Here is a 9,223-nt window from a genome sequence, read left to right as displayed (position 1 = left end):
TTGGGGGGACATCTAGATATGAGCCATAAAAGGACTCTTATGCTAAGGTCTGCTGCCAGCTGGAGCAGTAGTTAGGCTTCCTTCCCTCTTGGCTGTAGGAGTCAAGGGCCTGGATTGCTGAACACTGAATCCAATTCTGTGGAACAAATTCTCTAGGGTGCCACTGTTCTGGAACATGGTGCTCTGGGGCTTTCTTCTCAAAACAAATTCTTTCACCTTTACAACTCTGAGGATGCAAAGGGTGGAGTCCTGCTGCTTTCTGTGATGCCCTCAGGCCATCTTTTCTATTCTCCTGTTCCTTCTTGGCAATTAAGATCACTTAATCACTGCTCTACCTTTGCAGTCCACACCTCCTATTTCCATTACCTCTCAAGTGAATTATGATCTCATCAGTGGATTAATCTACTGATGAGTTCATCACTCCATGATCCAATTGCTTTCCAAAATCCCAACTTCTAAACACACACGAGCTTTAGGAGAATGACATAGGCAGGCACCTACCAATGATAACAGAAGCTCAATCAAGCGAGCAGATGCTGGCTGGCATGAGACATCAGTGCAGCAAAGCTAAATAAAGTCCTGATTTTAAGGACTGGAAGAACTTAGAAAAAGCCAGCAAAGAGGCAAAGAGATGTTATCAAAATATATAAAGGAGATCATCAATTGTACAATTTCATGGAAAAAATTTTAAAAATAGTGATGGAGCACAGTGACAATTTAGTCATAGAGAAAGAAGAGGCACATTTTCCCCTGTGACAGAAGAAGAAAAGAAGCAAAGATAAAGAGGAATGTGAGGTTACAGAGAAGGAATGGCAGCTGAGATATCTGAGGAAAAGGAATGAAATTTGCAGGAGCTCACACTGGATGACAGTTATGAAAGAAGCAAGGTAATATGTTTAGAGTGAGGGAGATATGATGAGATTAGAAGTTGAAAACATAATTTGAAACAGCCGCAATGAAGAATGCAAAAAGAATTTAACAAGCAATGAATAAAATAAAGGACTGACAAGTAGCATTAAGAGCCCAAATGAGGTTAGATATCATGAATTTTCTTTTCTTTTTTTTTTTTTTTTGGTACTGGAGATCGAACTCGGGTCCTTGCACTTGCGCAGCAGGCGGCGAAACCACTGAGCTAAATCCCAGGCCCCAAATAGCATAAATTTTCAATGGACTAGGTCTGTAGTTTTGTGACTTTCTGTAACACACACAGTACCCACGGTCGCACCTCCATGACTCACCCAAAGATACCCAGTATTATGCTTTGCCAACCTCCTAGACATCTCTCCAGCCAGTCAAGTGACAATCAAGACTAATTGTCACAACAGCCTTGCTATTTTCTAATTCACTTTAATTAAGAACACAAGGAGTCTAGATATTTAGTAATGATTCATTACTACATTTACTTTTACTAAAAAAGAAAAGAATGACAAAGTAAAATCTTAACAGATTCAAGTATCTCATAAATTCTTTTTTCTTAACCTTTGTAGTTGGTAATTTCTACTTATCTAATTCATTAAAACAAATTACACTTTCTTCAGCAACATCAAATACAGTCATGCATCTATTGAGATATTTGTGGTTAGGCAATTTTGTTGTTGTATAAACACCATAAAGTGTTGTTTTAGTTACTTTTCTCTTGTCGCTGAGACAAAATACTTGACACCCAAAGTCAAAGAAGCAAAGGTTTATTTAGTATACAATTTGTAGAGCTTTCAATCCATAATTGGCTGGCTCCAAGGCAAGGTGGCACGGCAGAGAAGAGACAGGTCATGGAGGGCAGAATGTAGCAAAACAACAAGGTATGACTATAGGGATCGGGGAAGGGAAGTTACCAGGACCTCTGCTGTAGGTCCTGGTCTGTGAGCCACCACAGCACAAGGTGAATTAAAGGATAAGACAGAAACTAAGCTTATAGTGAAGAAGCTGAGTCTTGGAACCTGATCAATGCTGCTAAAGGCAGCAAAGACAAAGGCCCCCAAGCACATCCAGTATTTATTGAATACAAACATGGGAAGGGATAGGGAGCCCAGTTTGCTTAGAAGGCACCTAGTGAAATACTGCTGAACAGCTGGCATGATGGCACCAGGCAGGGTAGTTAGGGAGTAAACACAGTTTATCTTGCATGGCTAGGAAAACCCAGTACTGGGATGGGGTGCAATTAGCAAGTGACCCATTGGGTCATTGAGAAGCCATAATTCAGGGGAAAGGATTTTAATTGGAATCACGCTAACCTCAGCTGCATGTAACTCAGCAGAGCTCTGCCACTTCACAGACCAGGACTTAGGCCTCAGTGACAGCCATTAGCAAAGGAGCAATACTAGCCCAACTCTGCTACCTCACATGCCCATTTGACTTACGAAAGACTTTGGTCTGACTCCTGACATAAAACAATGTAAATGAATTAAGGGAGGCAAGAAGCATTTGCCACTCATAGCCCTCTAGTACTGGGCAGGAATGTCTGCTACAGATGATCACAGCTCTTTCTATCCCTTATACCTTATCCAGGGTACTTAGGGCGGGTAGCATCACACCCTTAATCCTAGTGCCCTTGATCCTAGCATTGCACCGTGAATCAATTCCAACATCACACACTCTAGATTCAGTCACCTCTGAAAAAGCCCACCTATGACTGCATGAGGCTTTGGGGGGACATCTGGACACAAGCCATGAGTATATTTATAGAATCCTAGATGATGTAAGTCAATCAGTCAATGTGCTCTCTTTTTCATTTGTTTAATTTCATTTATATGCTTGTATGTTTTGGTACTGGGGCCTTCACGGGAGGCTACATCCTTGGTTGTTTTTTGGGTTTTTTTTTTTTTTTTGAGACAGGGTCTCCCTAAATTGCCCAGACTGAACTCAAATTTTTAACCTTTCTGTCTCAGCCTCCTAGAGTGCTGGGATTACAAGCAGGAGCCACCACACCCAGCTTCAATTTGGCCTATGGGTCCAACCTAGAGACAGTAAACAAAAGATGTATGGAGTTACTGCTGACAGAAAATAGCATATGGATTTTACTAATTTTTTTTTCAAATGTAAGAGTGCACTCTTAAATAATGGTTAAAAGTATAATATAACCCTAGGAGGCTGCAGCAGAAGGATGGGAAGTTTAAGCTCAGTCTGGGAAACTTAGCAAGACCCTCAACTCTAAATAAAAAATAAAAAGGGCTGGGTATGTAGCTCAGTGCAAAGACCCTGGGTTCAATCCCCATTACTGGAAAAATAAAAATTATAACCAATAGCCATGAAGTCTTAATATTTTTGCTCTATTTGATTCATAATAAATAATTGAAGCCTGACTGGCAGTACACAACTATAATCCCAGCACTCTGGGAGGCTACGGGAGGATTGTAAATTTGAGCCGACCCCAGGCAACTTACAACTTAGTAAGAACCTGTCTCAAAATTTTTTTTTAATTTAAAAAGGGTTAGGAATATAGCTCAGTGTGAAAGCCCTGGCTTTAATCCACAGTGCAGCAAACAAATTAAATAAACACAGCCAATAGAATTACAACCCCCTCCAGTTTTACTCTCTCTCCCTCCCCAGAAGTAACTCTCATTTGAATTTGGCTTTGTATTTTCCAGACATTTTTTTCCATACAAACACTCATTTTTATCTTTGCCCTGGATTGAGGAGAAAGAGGTCCAGAGCCCTACCAGGAGAGAAGACAGGCTGGCGGTCTCTGGAGACATCTGGCAGTCGAGGTTCAGGTGGTCTCGTGAGAGGTTGTATTGGTTATCTGAAGTCACAAAATCCCACATGGGCTTGAAGAGGTCAATTCCAGAAGCCAGCAGTCCCACGACTGACCCAGCCTCTAAACCAGAGGGAGTTCTGGCTACTCTGGGTAGGAATCTTATGTCCTTGGCCTCCTGTAGCTCTTGGGCCCCTGGCTTGGGTCTGGCCCTCCCCCTATCCATCAAATTCAAACAAAAACACAGGCACAACTCTCTAAAAAAAGAATTTTTATTGGGGGATTAATAAAGAAAATTGAAACCCTGGACACACATACAGTCTGTGGTAGGTTAGCCACAGAACACAGGAAAGCTTAGGGGGTTTATTAGGACAGAAAAATGTACAAGTTATTTTAACAAAAGTTCATTGGCAGCCACACTTATAATCCTAACACTGAGGGAGACTGAGGCAGAAGGACTGAGATTCTGAGTTTGTCTAGACCACTCAGCACTGCCTCAAAATAAAGAGTACAAAATGGCTGGGGATATAACCCAGTGGTAGAGCACCCCTCAGTTTGATCCCCAGTGCCAGAAAAAAAAAGCAAAAGTTCTTCGGCATAATCAGGGCTTCTAAAAGATGGCTAATTCAGCCATGGCAGTTACTGTGTAAAGTTAGTGTTAAGGTTCTAGCTGGCAGTTGCTAAGTAAAAGTAGTCTTAAAGATAAACTAGACACCAGGGTAGGGGTAAAGGCATGTAATCCCAGTAACCTGGGAAGGTGAAGCAGGAAAATTGCAAGTTTAGGCCAACCACAGACAATTTAACAAGACCCTATTGCAAAATTAAAAAGGGCTGAGGATGTAGCTCATTGTGAAGGCCTTGGGTTCAATCCCCAGTACTGGAAAAACATAAAACAAAACAACAAATAAGATAGGGTGGCTGTTTCCTTTAGTTCTCTGAAAGAATTCTGGAGCAAGCCAACAGTATTTCCTCAACTCTATTTTAGTAAGGTGTGTACAATTAATTTTCTCACCCTTAAGAGAGAAAGTTGGGCCTTACATCCCTCTGATAGAAGAGGGCAACTGTGCAAGTCATCAGATGTAAATTATAAACAGTAAAATCAACACCATAAAATGTTTTAAAAGAACAACTCATGCCCCAAACCTTGGACATGTCTACCTTGCCTGTTTCCAACCCCACGTCCCCTAAAAAGCAGAGGCAAAAGCAGGCATTGTGACACACAACTGTAATTCTCACTGGGACAGGAGGACCCCAAGTTCAACCCCAGCCCCAGCAATTCAGAGACCTGGAGAAACCCGACTCAAAAGAAAAGTTTTAAAAGGGCTGGGGATGTGGCTCAGTGTGACAGCCCTAGGTTCAATACATAGCACCAAGAATAAACAAAAAAACTAAAAGAAGGCTGGTCAGATCTGTCTGTCTCTGCCTGGCGACCAGAATAGGACCTGAGAGGGAAGGGTAGCTAGGGGAGCTGGCAGGCTTCCAGGCAGGGCTTGAGAATTTGTGGGAGATGGGTGGGTGGGGAGGGTGTGCTGGTGTGGATTGGGGGTTGGTGGAGAACCAGGGCAGGGCTGGAGAGTTGAGGGTGGGGCTGGCGGACTGGGGGAGCTGTCTCAGAGAGGGTAGAGGTCTGGGAGGGATAAACAGTTGGCCCCAGGGGCCCAAGGAATGGCCCAGTGCTCAAGGCTCGGGGCTCAGGCGTTGATGTTATGTAGCGATCTGCTCCCTGAACCTGAAGCTGCTGGCTCCTCCATATCTTGGTTCCAGGTTGCTGGGGCAGCAGGCTGCGGTACTGGCTTTGGGGATGCTGTGTTTGGTGGAGACCCAGGCCAAGGGCAGGCTTGGGCTACAGAAGAGGTGAGAGATGGTGGCGGTGGTGGAGGCGGCGAGCCAGGGTCCCAGCTGCTCTGGCCCGCGTCTTCCACTATCTTCCAGGCCACCAGGCGCATGCAGGCGCTGGCGTCCTCGCGGGAGCTGTGCCCGGCAGGATTGTCCTGGATGACCTCGTGGAGGTAGTCAGCCACAAGGCTCCGCAGAGAGCGCTTGTAGGGGAGGCCCAAGCGGTGGGGGAAGAGCAGGGACGTATCCACCACCAAGGGATGGATCATCTTCAACACCAGAAGATCGCTCTCCAGGCTATGTCCGATAAGAATGCTGTCCGCGCTCAATATAGTCAACAGGAAAGCCTGCACATCCCGAAGCGTCACACTTGTGCGAGCAAGGGCCGCCTCGGTCACACCGGAAAACCTGGTGTTGTAGTCCACGATCTCGTGGTCCGGCTTGACGAAAGTGTCATAAACCACGCGCATGTCTGAATCTACCACAGAGATACGAGTAAGCTCTAGGCCGTGGGTAGTGAAAGACATCTCACAGTCCAGGGCATAAATACCTGGGTGGGCGTCTTGCGAAGGTCCTTTGGCCGCAGTCGTCACAAACCCTTCGAGGTCGTCTTTCCTGCCGTCGTGCACATGCTGCTTGGCGACCTGGCAGCCCACGGAGCCGACGGCTGCCGAGCAGCACGTGTACTGGTTCTCCCAGCCTCTGGCCAGGAACTTCCTCCACGGCCGGCCCCAGTGGTAGTAACACTGCTCTGGGCTCACGCAAAGCCCCCACGGGGACACTGGGTACTCGGTGCCGCAGCGGCAACAGGTTCTGCGGTGGGAGTTTTGGCGCTTGTCCTCCACCGTGAAAAGCACTGCATGTCCTGGCCGCTCCGGGTCTGAGAAGGGGTAGCTGTTCGCCTTGCGCTCATCCTCTGTGAGCAGGTACCGGCAGAGGCGTCTGTGCAGGGTGGCCCTATTGAGACCAGGCAGACCGCTGGGGACCAGGCCCCTCAGCGTCTTGAGTGTGTGCCCAGCGTCGCACAGGTAGGCGTTCTTAGAGGGACTGCGGTCGAAGATCACTTTCTCTTCCATCCATGCCTTTTTCAGGGCCTCCAGCGGCGTTGAGCAGAACTTCAGGCACTCCTCAGAGAAGAGGCCAAAGTAGTGTCGACGGACTGCTGTAGGGGTTTTGCCCCCAAACTCTTTCTGGAATTTCTGTAAAGACTGTCCATGGGCGACTTGCGTGGCAGTAGTGTTGGAGGAGGTCTCGGAAGCCACCCCTGGTGACATACGCGTCTTCAGGCGCTGAGCGCCTTCAGCGGCCTGGCTGCTGCTAGCCGCTAGAGACTTCTTTGCATCCATGGGAGCTGTTGCCAACTTGGGGCCAGGAACGTGGATCTTCCTTTTGCCACCAGGGGAGTGGACTGAAGAAGGCTTCTTAGCTGGTGGCGGTGGGGCAGACTGCTGGCAGCTGGCTAGTTTTCGCTGGGCCTCTTGGGTGGTCTTGAGCCTGGCAGAAGGCACTTCTGAGCCTCTTCTCAGAGGTTGCGCCTGGTTAAAAATAAACCCCGGAGCCTGAGAGCAATTCCGGGGCAGACTTGGATGCAGGATTACACCAACTGCCTCCACCTTCTGAGCCTGTGAATGCCCTGGTGGGAACCAGGAAGGTGCGGTAGCCCGCAAGCTCATTCTGCTGCAGAGTTCTGTAAGTGCGTGCAGCCCTGCTCGCCGTTAGTCTAGAGTGCCAGGCTATTCCCTCCGTCCTTATATCTGCAATTGGAGCCAATCATCTCGCGCCTTCCGGACTTCCTGGGCTCCTCCTACCCGGCAGAGTGTAGCGTTTGGATCTAGGTTCTCCGCCCTACTCTTTTCTTGTCCTGACTCACTTTCCCGACAATGACCCTACAATTTTACGACCTTCAGTGAGTCTAGACTACAGAAGAAGAAACTGAGACTCAGAGGGTTTAGGCAATTTGTCCAAGTCATGCAACGTGCCAGGAAGCCAGGGTTTGACCCTGGCAGACTGACATCTGCTGGTGGCCTTTGCTACCCTGGAAGTGCCACTCTTTGAGGGTTTGTGGGTAAAAACCCAGCATGCCCTGGGTTGAATCCCCAACACGGGGGAAGAAAGGTAGTGTCTATCCCACATGAGTGTTGAAAGGATTTTTTTAATGCAGCAATTCTTTATTAGTATATGTTTTTAATACATAATAATTATATTCATCTTGGGAAATGAATATATATGCATATCTCATCTTCATCGTTTTCATTCCTGTTTTCTCCTACATCCTGGCCAACTTTTTTTTTGAGTCAGGGTCTCACTAAGTGGCGAAATTGCCCAGATATCATCTAGATAATAAAACTTTTTTGTTGTTACCGGGGATCAAACTCGGGTCCTTTCAGTTTGGAGGCAAGTGGCAAAACCACTGAGCTAAATCCCTGGCCCTAAAACATTTTTTAAAGAAAGAATTAGATTCAAAAGAGCATTTCCTCTGCTGACACTCTTCCTAGACTCACCTTTGGATCTGTTGACTCCTTTTTTGGGCTCCAGATGTTGCAAGTATTCCAGAAAGGCATAAAGGAACTATCTTTCTCTAAATAGAGAGGGGTTGACAAGTACAGCTTGGTGTTATGCCTTGTGTCTAGATGTCCCGCTAAAGCCTCATGCAGTCATAGGTGGGGCTTTTTCAGATCTAGAAGTGTGTGACTCTGGAATTGATGTATGATACAATGCTAAACTCCAGGGCATTAGGATTAAGGGTGTGAATGCTACCTGCCCTAAGTAGTCTGGACAAGATAAAAGGAGAAGAAAGATACCATTAAGGTCCCTTTCCTTTTGACCCAACATGAGCTGTTTCTCCTTTTTGAGGCCTAGGTGGCAAGCCACTGTGCCTTAGAGCCAGCCAGCTATGTTCTTTGACTTTTTTTTCCTCCAGTACTGGGGATCAAACTCAGGACCTTGTCCTTGCAAGGCAGGCAGGGCACCACTGAGCTAAATAAATCTCCAGCCCCTTGGAGCTAGCCAGCCATGGCTTAAAACCTTTAAAAACTGTTAACTAAATAAATCCTTTCCTCTTTAACTTTAGGTGTTGGATATTTTGTCTTAGCAATGAGAGAAGGGGAACTAACACAGAAATCTGGCACCAGAAAACTGGGATCATTGTGTAACTATACCTGAACATGTGGTTCAGGAGCCTTTGGGAAAGTCTTACTGGAAGAGTTTGGGACAGTTCAGAGATTCCAGCTGAAAAACACCTTAGGCTGTACTGTAGGGGAAATTCTGATCAAAGCTCAGAAGACCAGAAACCCAGTAAAGTCCAGGCTTGAGGGGTTTCTGCTGGAAAGGACTGCAGTGGCTGTTGGACTCCAGAGAATGTGTTATTCCTTGGTAGAAAGTTTGTCTGAATTTTGCTCTTGTCCAGAGACTTTGCCTGACACTGAGATTAAGGGCAGCAGATTAATTAATCTGCCAGAAGAAATTTCAAACCAGTCTAATGTTGAGGCAGTAGCATGGCTGCTCTTAGGGACTTTTAGCCAAATGTATGCTGACAATCAAAAGCAAAAAGCCCAGCAGCATGATTTAAAACATTTTGGGTCTGGCCAAAAAGGAAGCTTCAGCAAGCTGTGGACTACAAAGATAGAGGAGAGAAGAGCTTGTTTGCTGAGATGGAACTGGAAAATAGAAAAAATGGCTGGAATGCTGAGATTTTAA

General features: G+C 46.2%; 1 protein-coding gene across 1 annotated transcript; it reads right to left on the bottom strand.

The window, feature by feature from the left end:
- Window positions 1–3,974: 3,974 nt before the first annotated feature.
- LOC101718935 (RNA exonuclease 1 homolog) lies at window positions 3,975–7,200 on the bottom strand. Its single transcript, XM_004854903.3, has one exon. The coding sequence runs from the start codon at window positions 7,198–7,200 to the stop codon at window positions 5,383–5,385; it is 1,818 nt and encodes a 605-aa protein (XP_004854960.1). The 3' UTR covers window positions 3,975–5,382.
- Between the last annotated feature and the right edge of the window lie 2,023 nt (window positions 7,201–9,223).

The sequence above is a fragment of the Heterocephalus glaber genome, unplaced genomic scaffold (genome assembly GCF_053883595.1).
Source record: "Heterocephalus glaber isolate CG9 unplaced genomic scaffold, H.glaber_assembly_v1.0 deba00001720, whole genome shotgun sequence".
Taxonomy (NCBI): domain Eukaryota; kingdom Metazoa; phylum Chordata; class Mammalia; order Rodentia; family Bathyergidae; genus Heterocephalus; species Heterocephalus glaber.
This window is presented reverse-complemented; position numbering and strand designations above follow the sequence as displayed.

Excerpts from the sequence above, each read along its gene's own strand:
- LOC101718935 (XM_004854903.3), bottom strand. The coding sequence starts at position 7,200 with ATGAGCTTGCGGGCTACCGCACCTTCCTGGTTCCCACCAGGGCATTCA.